Below are 12,073 nucleotides of genomic sequence, written 5' to 3' on the forward strand. Positions count from 1 at the left end.
TGAAGTGATTTAGTTCCTACTATATGCCAGGCACTATTCCAGGTATTAGAATACAAGTAAACAAATATAAAAAACAGGTCATTTCTGCTAATGTAAGTGCTATAAAGAAAACAAACCAGAACAGTACATAGAGTGGGTGGTGGTAGAGAGGTGGGGAGATGAGCTACTTTTAACAGGATTATTAGGAAAGGTCTTTTTGAAGAGCTGCTGACATCTGAGACACAACTCAGAGGTCACTGGTTTTTAGTCAATGAGATAAAATATACAAATTGTGTAACTTGATGATAGAGAGGGTTAACAGAAACCCAGGAAATTAAGCAAAAAAAAAAAAAATTCCTTAAGCTTATATAACATTACAGCGAAAATATCTGAAAATATCAATATATTCAGGTACACAGTATATATATCAAAGAATATTAACTGTGCTTTCCCACACATCTTTCACCTCACAGTAAAGCTTTCTGGTGATGCACACAATCCCACACTGACCTCTACACAGATCATGTCAACAACCTCCTTTCTAATTAGTAAACCACAAGAAAGTCCTGTCATTCCCAGGACTATCCTGACATACCAAGAATAACTTTCATGAATTAATTAACCTACTAACTCTTGGCTCAGTAGTAAAGAATCCTCCTGCAACGCACGTGATGCAGGTTCAGTCCCTGGGTCAGGAAGATCCCTTGGAGGAGCGTATAGCAACCCATTCCAGTATTCTTGCCTGGAGAACCCCCAAGGACAGAGGAGCCTGGCAGGCATAGTCCATGGGGTCACAAAGACCCGGACACGACTAAGTGACTGAGCACACACACGTGCACTAACTCTACAAATGAAGTTATCTTGTAATTTTTTCTTTCCTATTGATGATACCCAAGATTAGCTGCAAATAAATAAAAGCTTGTTATGCAAGACTGAGTGTGAATATATAATGAGGCTCCTTTTTCTAACAACTCTTATCAAAGCATAGATTTGCAATGAATTTTAAAGTAAATACTGATCACTCCACACCCACAGGAATGATAAAGACAAATACAAATGCTGGTAACCAATGGTTAGTCCAATGGTTAAGGACTCACTGCCCAGGGCCCTGGGTTTAATCACCAGTCAGGGGTTTCCCTGGTGGGTCAGAAGGTAAAGCATCTGCCTACAATGGGGGAGACCTGGGTTCGATCCCTGGGCCGGGAAGATCCCCTGGAGAAGGAAATGGCAATCCATTGCAGTACTCTTGCCTGGGAAATCCCATGGACGGAGAAGCTTAGCAGGCTATAGTCCATGGGGTTGCAAAGAGTCTGACATGACTGAGCAACTTCACTTTCAGGGAACTAAGATCCCACAAGCTGCATAGCATGGGGGTGGGGGGGATGGTTGGTGAGAATGTAGAAAGACTGGAACCTTCTATATTGCTTGTGGGAATTTAAAATGGTATAGCCACTTTGGAAAACAGTTTTCAAGTTATTAATATGTTAAATATAGATTTACATTATGACCTAGCAATTCCCAATTTATGTTAAAAGAAATGAAAACATATGCCCATTAAAAGACTTGTTACACAAATGTTCAATAGCAGCATTATTCACAATAGCCAAAAACTAGAAACAACCCAAACTTCCACCAAATGGTGAATGGACAAACAAAATATGCTCGCTCTCTCTCTCTCTCTCTCTCTCTCTCTCTCTATATATATATATATATATATATACACACACATATACACACACACATATGTATACATACACACACATATATATAAAGAATACTAGTCAACCATAAGGAGGAACAAAAGTCCTGATGTATGCTACAACATGGGCGAACCTCAAAAATATTCTGCTAAGGAAAAGAGGCCAGATGCAAAAGATCACATGAAAGATCACATATGGTTCCATTTATCTGAGACATCCAGAAAAAGCACACCTATAAAGCAGACGGGTGGCTGCCTAAGGCTGGATGTGGAAATGGACAGTGACCACAAATGGGAAAGAGGTTTGTTTTTAGAGTGATGATAATTAGACTGTGGTGATGGTTTTACAATCCCATTGTTAGAAACTACTGAACTGCAGGCTTAAAATGAGTGGATTTTATGGTATATAAATTAAACCTCAATAAAGTGAATTTTTTAAAATAAATACTAAAACAAAAGAACCAAAGAAATTCAAATTAATTTTAAGATGCTGTTTGCTGAAATAATATTATAAAGAATGAAACAACTTCTCTATTGTTGAGATAAACTGATTATATCCATCTGCCATAGTCCTCTCATCTGCCATCAGATGAACAAGTTAATGAATGCTTGCTGCCTGCCTGCACAGCACATCACTGTTGTACTGAGTTATAGTGATGACTCAATCTTCCCACCAACTATCTCTATTATAACTACTTTGAAACTTTGTTCATATAACACTTTATGACAAAACAAGTTTTCACTTTGCTTTTATCATTTATATAAAGGATGTCTCTGCTCCTTTCTCATGAGGCCATGGCAACGGAAAGTGAAAGTAGCATTTGAGCCCAGATGATTTTAAACACAAAGGTAAACAAATGTAGGCATTAGGGTTGTACTAAATGATCATCAACAGGAAAATGAACAAATTTTTTAAATTAATGAAGAGAATTAATGAGCCTCTGAAAATATATCCATAAACCCCAGTTTGAGAAATCTGTAATTATGCAAATTATTATTATCTGAGAAATTACTGAAGTATGCAGGGCTGTCTCACTTCACACTGAATGTTCATACAATTGAGTGGTTCCAGTAAGCGTCCATTCACAGAATGCTTTGGGAAGAAAGTCTCTATAATGCATGACCAAAAACAACTGTGTTTTCAGTTATGAGTCTTTGGTGGACTTTCTAAGTGGAAATTTATTTTAACATCTATTAAAATAGCAATTTTAAAACAATAATCACCTGATGAAAAAATAGAATTTATCCACTTGAAAAGGCTGAACATCTGACACAAATGATGAACTCTTGAAAACCATTATGGTACAGTAACAAAACTGCAAAAAGTTTTCTCAAAAGTGAATGTAAATGCATAATCACTTTAATCAATACTATTAATTGAATTATGTTACATCTGACTAAAAAACACTTTACTGACTATTATCCCAGAACTTAAAGCAAGACACCAGGCTTACAAGTTTCCAAATGAATCATTAACCTTGTTAATCATTAGCGGACAAGAAGATCATAGTAGAGGGACATAATTTATTTTCCACAATTAAAAAAAAAAAACCTCATTCTGTATGTCCCATTGAGTTTCTTTTTTATTTTTCATATCAAATAAAGGCAACCCTTGTTTTGCATGGTTCTGATATGCATGAATTTCAGTTGCCATGGTTTAGATAAATAATACCAGATCCCAACAACACAGCTCAAATTTCAGTTACTACAGTATACTAACCATGAGTAACCTCATAAAGTACAAACTTTGCTACTAGCATGTCAGTCCAAAAATCACTATACAAGTAGAACTGTGCATCCTCATCAACTGCCAATCATAGCACTTATTTCAAAGTCTGTCACTGATTGGCCACTGCACATATGTTACTTAATTTATGCACAGACAACAAAACACACAGTTGTATTGCCTCCTTGTCTCCCAAGGATAAACCCATGTGACATTTCACAAAATGGATAATCAAAAGAGAGTTATGTGACAATGTCAACATTTTAAAATGTACACAAAAGGCATTTCATTTCTTGCTATCTGATCTTGCTGCTGCTGCTGCTACTGCTAAGTCGCCTCAGTCGTGTCCGACTCTGTGAGGTCCCAGAGACGGCAGCCCACCAGGCTCCCCCGTCCCTGGGATTCTCCAGGCAATAACACTGGAGTGGGTTGCCATTTCCTTCTCCAATGCATGAAAGTGAAAAGTAAAAGTGAAGTCGCTCAGTCGTATCCGACTCCTAGCGACCCCATGGACTGCAGCCTACCAGGCTCCTCCGTCCATGGGATTTTCCAGGCAAGAGTACTGGAGTAGGGTGCCATTGCCTTCTCCAATCTGATCTTGAGAAACACTCGATTTACACATATGACCAATGAGGTACAGAGGTAATCATTTTATCATTTATTTGGAATAGTAAAAAAGTTGCCGCAACCATCAAGTCCATCAAGGGGAGAATAGCTAATCAGTGTAGTGGTGTTCAAAGTATGTCCCCAGATCAAGGTGGCATGTGGGAACTTGTTAGAGATATAAATTCTTAGCCTCCCCAAACCTAAAGAATTTGAAACTCTAAAGTAAGGCATAGCACTTAATATTTTAACAAGCCCTTCATATGGTTCTGATACTAATTAAAGCTTTAAAACTACTTAACTATGGTAAATTATACATAATATGCTATGTAGCATTTAGAAAGAATATAGCAGTATACACGCAGTGATATAAAAAATCTCCAAGCAATATTGTGAGTAGGGAAAAAAATTATGGAATAACAACCACCTTATACTATTTATGAAAATAAATATAAAAGGTACTTGTTTTTTGATATATACATTTGATATTTGTTGATAACTGCATGAAAAAAACCTCAAAGAATTTAACACAATGAAAACAGTAATAAAACCTGGGGAAAAGATTAAAATGAAGATGATAAAGAAAGAACTTTAGTTTTATCTGAAATGTTTCAATTTCTGAATGAAAACATAACTTTATGTAGTACTTCATTAATAAAAATGTTTTCAAAAGAAGAGAATAGAGAGTAGTCATCTTTAAGTGGGCTGAAGATAAGAAATTCTTAAAAAAAAAAAGAAATTCTTATTTTGCGCTATCTAAATGATTCAATTCATGGGGTCGCAAAGAGTCGGACACAACTGAGCGGCTGAACTGAACTGAACTGAAATGATTCAAAAATTCTCAATATTTTATGAAAAGTTTTACTTCATCTACATTTTTTTGCATAGAGAATACAACAGAAGGGTTTGTGATCTTAAGGATTCTATCAATAATTTTTAAATCTATATAAATACATAATTATTAAGAATCTGTGAGGAAACAAAGAAAGTAAAAAGTGACTAGCAGACTGGATCAGAGAAAATGTGATACTGATTTTCACTAAATGACAAAAGACGACTTTAGAAACTAGAGATTCATAAAGCTAATATTGATATGGGAATGACTTCAAAATACCAAAGGATGCCTCATAAAGAAGCTGAACAACAAAAGTGTTTTTTTTTAATTTGATTTTTATATTGGCAGATCAAGAAAACATTTAACGTCACTCTTTTCAAGGTGTCCCAGGAGAGTGAGAATGAGGCTAAGAATATTATAGCATCAGTCCTTTGGTGAAATTCATCAGAGGTGCCCCAAATCCAGAACACCTTGCCTCAGTCTCACCCCTAAACTGAGAACTTCTGCCTCCCCTCCTGAATGGCTCTGGGGCTCCTCTGGGTGTGAATACATCTTTGACACCCACTTATTCATCATAATGCTGCCTCTTGGATATCAGCCAAATTCTGACATCTTTTATTACAGGTGAGGAGATGGTCTGAAAACAGCATACTGTGCTTTTATATTTTGAAAACAGATTCCCTCAAGTTTTCTTGGCAGATAAAATAGAAATAATGCAGATGAGTGACAAAAGAAGAACTCAGCTGAGTAATTGGTACGCATAGATTCTCATATGAGTGAACAACTTCATCTAAAAAGTTGTTTAGCAAGGGTTTCTAATGGTACACCAAAGTCTGCTTCTTGCAATATTTATCAAGTTATTAATTAAGAACTTACTGCACATTTATCAAATTTGCAATTAGCAAAACTCAAAGATCTGACCATTACAGAAGAATTCCAAGTGTTTTATGTAATTATCATCCCCTCCAGGAGGATCTTCCAAATGTGAGCAGCATTTATTGATTTGCTTCCATAGAATGGCATATGGAAAAGTGAGGGAAAAGTAATGCTACAGTGGAGAAATCTTAAAAACATGACAGCATGTACCTCTAAAATGTGTTAAGAAGGGCACTTCACCTCTGTGATATTCAGCCCCAAAACCCATAGCCTCAGTCTAACCAAGAGAAAAACATCATTTAAAAGATAATAACAAATCAAATGATATTCTACAAAATACCTGTCCTGTACACCTCAAAACTGTCCAGGTCATGAAAAACAAGGAAAGACTGAGATACTATTATAAACCAGAGGATACTAGACAGACCTGAAGACTATACGTAATGTAGTATCTTAGAAGGGATATTGGTTTTTAAAAACTGAAATCCAAATAAAGTTTAGAGTTGAGCTAATGGTAATGCAGCAACCTTGGCTTAATTGTCACGGGTGTAATGTGATGTGGTAATGTAAGATGTTAATAACAAGAGGAACTGGGTTAAGGGTGTACTTGAACTCTAGACTACCTTATAGCTTTTCTGTAAATTAAAAAATATTCTGCAATTAAAAGTTTACTAAAATTTTGAACTGGAAATATCAAATGACCTCTTCATTTGAGTTCACATACCTATATTTTTCACCTCTTTCAACTGAAAAGGTCAAGAAGTAATGATACCCCAATGTCAGTAAACATGAGCAACAACCAAATTTAGTCTTTGAATACCACTCCCATAACAAAACAGCTCTCTGTGGAAAAATCCTTACTCTGGGACTTGGAAAGGCATGTACTAGGATAATAAGTAAGCTTTTAAAGACTAATAAGGTCACGTAAAAACATAGCAATCAGGGACTCCCACTGGCCAAATCTTGGACAACTTAAACATAAAAAAAAAAAAATTACTCCAACTGACTGAAACACAGGAAAATTTTAAAATCATAAATACCGGTAATTGCAAAAGAATAAAAACACAATCATAATCACCAATAGCGACAACTCATTTAACAACACTAATGTATAAGCTAAAAATGAGTAATAAAAGGGTAATAACTAAGCATTTATCCTGAGTCTTCAGCAGGAAATGTGTTTCAGGGGAATCAATTAATATCAGTTACTGAAGAAAAAGTACTTCTTTTAGAAGAGTGCCAACAAGTAAAAGTAGATGAAATAGCAGAATTAGAAAACCACTATCTTGCAGTACTCAATGAAATAAAATATATGATTCAGGTATGAATAATCAATGGATGCTAAACTTATTAACTGAAAGGATGAATAGAATCTGGATATTAACGTGGTACCAAGGTATTTTCCCACGAAGTTCTTGCCTATCTCAAGTATGTAATATTAACTTTACAATGGAGGAATCAGATATTCCAACTTACCCCAGGGATCAGTCTTAATTTTTAGTCACTAATAGGGACAACAACCAGATAATACATGCCACCTGATATTAAGACAATATGGATTATAAGCAAGCCTTTGGATCTTCTATAGGAAATACGGGAGATAAAGAAAAAACTTAGATGATATCAAAAGGAAGCAATTAGAAACTCAGGAAGGAAAAATCTTATAGAGGACAACTAGACCTGTCTTTTAACAAAGTTATGGGAAAGAAAATGGTTAAGGAAGGGTCACTGTAGATTAAAAGATAAGTAAGAGAGGTACAAAATAGATGTGTTGTGTATTACTTGATTGGATCCATGTCTGACAAACCAGCATTAAAACACATTTTGAGAGCAAATGAGGAAATTTAAATAATGGAATGTTAATTAGAAATACTGAGGAATTCTAAAGAATTTTGTTAAAAGTAATAATGGAACTACATTTACATAGAAAGCATCTGTCATTTTAAAGGGAACACACTGAAGTATTTCTAAGTGAAAGGTCTGTGTTTTTTTTTAATATTATAGTTGATTTTTAATATTAGTTTTAGGTATATAACAGAGCAATTCAATATTTTATGGATTATACTCCATTTAAAATTACTACAAACTAATGGCTATATTTCCTTATGTTATACAATATACCTTTGTTGTCTATTTATCTTATTCACAGTAGTCTGTATCCCTTTAATCTCATACCCCTATGTCACCCCTCTCCCCACTCCTCACTGGTAACCACTGGTTGAGTCTCCCCATCCACGAGTCTGTCTCTGTTTTGTCATATAAAAACAGTGTCTTCACTTTTAAATAATTCAAAAATTACAAAAATGAGCTAAAATACATAAATAAATAAATATTTATAACTGCTAAATCTAGGTAGAATAGATGGCTATTATACTAATCCATGTGTCTCTCCATTTGAAATTATTTACAGTAAAAAGTGAATTATAGATGAATAGGTAAATAAAACATAAAATATACACTGAGTCAATAAAAGGCATCCCCAGTGGTTCAGCAGTAGAGAGTCTGCCTGCCAATGCCAGGAACTGCAGGGAACAAAGATTTGATCCCTGGGCTGGGAAGATCTCCTGGAAGAGGAAATGGCAACCCGCTCCAGGATTCTCGCCTGGAGAATCTCATGGAGGATTCTTGCCTGGCGAATCCCATGGACAGAGGAGCCTGGCAGGCTACAGTCCATAGGATCACACAGAGTTGGACATGACTGAAGCAACTTACCATATACGCACGAGTCAAAAAAAAAATCATAAAAAGCAGAGACAGTTCACATTACTTAGCAATCAGGAGCAAGTGATGGCAAAGTTAGATAGCTGTCATGATTTAAAGGAGTAATACTCACATAACATTTGCAATTTTCAGTTCAGTTCAGTTCAGTTCAGTTGCTCAGTCGTGTCCGACTCTTTGCGACCCCATGAATCGCACCACGCCAGGCCTCCCTGTCCATCACCAACTCCCAGAGTTCACTCAAACTCACGTCCATTGAGTCAGTGATACCATCCAGCCATCTCATTCTCAGTCGTCCCCTTCTCCTCCTGCCCCCAACCCCTCGCAACATCAAAGTATTTTCCAATGAGTCAACTCTTCACATGAGGTGGCCAAAGTACTGGAATTTCAGCTTTAGCATCATACCTTCCAAAGAAATCCCAGGGTTGATCTCCTTCAGAATGGACTGGTTGGATCTCCTTGCAGTCCAAGGGACTCTCAAGAGTCTTCTCCAACACCACAGTTCAAAAGCATCAATTCTTCGGCATCCAGCCTTCTTCACAGTCCAACTCTCACATCCATACATGACCACTAGAAAAACCATAGCCTTGACTAGACGGACCTTTGTTGGCAAAGTAATGTCTCTGCCTTTGAATATGCTATCTAGGTTGGTCATAACTTTTCTTCCAAGGAGTAAGCGTCTTTTAATTTCATGGCTACAGTCACCACCTGCAGTGATTTTGGAGCCCCCCAAAATAAAGTCTGACACTGTTTCCACTGTTTCCCCATCGATTTCCCATGGAGTGATGGGACCGGATGCCATGATCTTCGTTTTCTGAATGTTGAGCTTTAAGTCAACTTTTTCACTCTCCTCTTTCACTTTCATCAAGAGGCTTTTTAGTTCCTCTTCACTTTCTGCCATAAGGGTGGTGTCATCTGCATATCTGAGGTTATTGATATTTCTCCCAGCAATCTTGATTCCAGCTTGTGTTTCTTCCAGTCCAACGTTTCTCATGATGTACTCTGCATACAAGTTACATAAGCAGGGTGACAATATACAGCCTTGACGTACTCCTTTTCCTATTTGGAACCAATCTGTTGTTCCATGTCCAGTTCTAACTGTTGCTTCCTGACCTGCATACAGATTTCTCAAGAGGCAGGTTAGGTGGTCTGGTATTCCCATCTCTTTCAGAATTTTCCACAGTTTATTGTGATCCATACAGTCAAAGGCTTTGGCATAGTCAATAAAAGCAGAAATGGATTGTTTTCTGGAACTCTCTTGCTTTTTCCATGATCCAGCAGATGTCAGCAATTTGATCTCTGGTTCCTCTGCCTTTTCTAAAACTTTTCTAAAAGCTTGAATTTTAGAGTTTTATATTAATTTTATATGTTGTCAAGAATTCTATTTCTTCCCATCTAAACCTTTGATAGCTCAAAATTACATACAGGATGCAACAATTTAATTGCAGAAGAGAAAATAGGCTTATTCTTGGCTTCTTTCTGCATTTTCAATTATAACAGTGTAGCAAATGACACATTTTAATAAATAATGGAGCACTGGCTTGAAATTCATGAGACATGTATTCTCTTCAGAGCTGATTATTAACAAAACACTGAATAGGGACTTCCCTGGTGGTCCAGTGGCTAAGACTCCACGCTCTCAATGCAGGCGACCTGGGTTCGATCCCTGGGGAACCCAGGGAACTGATCCCACATGCTGCAACTAAGACCTGGTACATACAAATTAAAAAAAAAAAAAGCACTGGATAGTCCCGAACAAGTCACCTAACAGCTGGAAAGATAGAAGGAAAGCATAATCCCTTTATGTACTGAGAGACTATTATGTGGGAAAAAGGGATATAAACAACATATTTTATGTACATTTTCAAAAGGTCATCATACTAACTCAAGATGAATATCACTATTTTAAATCATCAGAGCTATGTTAAATACAGCCATCATTGGAGATACTGGAGGGCTTTGTTTTTGTTTTTGTTGTTTTTTCCTTTCCAATTGATTATTTATTTGACATGATCTATTTAGCGAATTTTCAAATCTTTACTTCAGAGAGGCTGCAGAAAAATCCTGGCATCTCGTTTAGATGCTTAAACCATCACTTTCATTACAAAAGGTTCACAGAAGCAAACGCTCAACAGTCCAGAGACAGGAACTTTCTCCATACAGTTAATGGAACCCAGAGTTTACAAGTGGACATTAAGCAAAAAGACATTAACCCTACAAGTTCCGGTTGAAGGCAAAACTAGATTTATACCCCATTGACGTAAGAGTGAAACTGGGTCTGAATAACTTCAGCTAATCCACATATCTTGAATATTTTTAAATCTCATCATTGAAAGCTCATTTACAATATACATCATGCAAGTTAACAAGTTTCACCAATAAAATCCATTTCTGATATCCAATAAGCTAAAAGATCAAAGATGGTCAAAAACAGAAACAAGAGGGTGGCTTACAGTAGCAACACATAAAGCCCTTTATGATACAGTGCCAGCTGACCATACCTGCACAGTGCAGCATCCCCTAGCACTTGCCTATTGGCTTAACATATGCTATACACGTATATATAATATTACACAGTAGCTGCTGAAGTGTTTTAAACTAGACAAAGTAACAATTTCCAAATAAACGTATTTAAAAAAACACACAACAAAAGACAGAAAATGTTTTTAGAACAGATTCATGTAACTAAAGGGAACTTACTACAATAAAAGGTACAGTTTCCTTTCATCTGAATAAGGAAGGTAAAATACAGTCATGTAAACGTACAGTATTCTGATAAAAATCATCATAAATGGAATTCAAATGACCAGAGACTCTGTCTTCAAAAATGAAGATATTAAGTTGCATAATACATACCATTCACAGGGCTGAAGGGATCTAAATGCCTTAAAAGAAGCATCCATTCCAGCAAAATCCCAAAATTTAACATCATAGTCATATCCTCCAGTCACCAAACGGGCACCTGAGGGGTCCAGACCCAAAGCAGAAACCTGTTATTTAAAAAAAAAAAAATTAAATGGTGAGAAACTATTTATAGTCTATTATAACCCCCATTTCCTTTCTCTAACCCTTCTGCTGCTGCTAAGTCGCTTCAGTCGTGTCTGACTCTGTGCAACCCCATAGATGGCAGCCCACCAGGCTCCCCTGTCCATGGGATTCTCTAGGCAAGAATACTGGAGTGGGTTGCCATTTCCTTCTCCTCTCTAACCCTACTTCCTAACTTACAGGCGCTGAAAATATGGATCATTAACTGCTGTTACTTATGAAAAGTAAAAATGGATAGCACCTTCTAAATCATTTGACTTAGTTATTATGAGTATTATTTCCTTGAAATACAACAAAATATTTTTTTAGTTTATTTTAATTGGAGGATAATTACAATATTGTGATGGGTTTTGCCATACATCAACATGAATCAGCCATAGGCATACATCTGTCCCCTTCCTCCTGAAACCCCTCCCACTTCCCTCCCCACCCCATCCCTCCAGGTTGTCACAGAGCACCAGCTTTGGGTTCCCTGGGACATACAAACTCCCACTGGCTATCTATTTTAATTTAATCTAATCACCAGCTTCATCCCAGCTTCTCTACCATGTACTCTGAATAGCTATCATTGCAATTTCATATGCTACACCAA

The 12,073-nt window shown here is 36.6% G+C and overlaps 1 protein-coding gene across 2 annotated transcripts in view; it reads right to left on the reverse strand.

The window, feature by feature from the left end:
• The window catches only part of WDR70 (WD repeat domain 70), a 275,928-nt gene that overhangs the window by 212,737 nt on the left and 51,118 nt on the right, over nt 1–12,073 (reverse strand). For both annotated transcript variants that reach the window (XM_004017038.5, XM_027980102.3), the window contains one exon: nt 11,293–11,426. In XM_004017038.5, the coding sequence (XP_004017087.1) occupies nt 11,293–11,426 (134 nt within the window). The remainder of the gene's footprint in view (nt 1–11,292; nt 11,427–12,073) is intronic.

Source organism: Ovis aries, chromosome 16 (assembly GCF_016772045.2).
Source record: "Ovis aries strain OAR_USU_Benz2616 breed Rambouillet chromosome 16, ARS-UI_Ramb_v3.0, whole genome shotgun sequence".
Classification (NCBI taxonomy): Eukaryota; Metazoa; Chordata; class Mammalia; order Artiodactyla; family Bovidae; genus Ovis; species Ovis aries.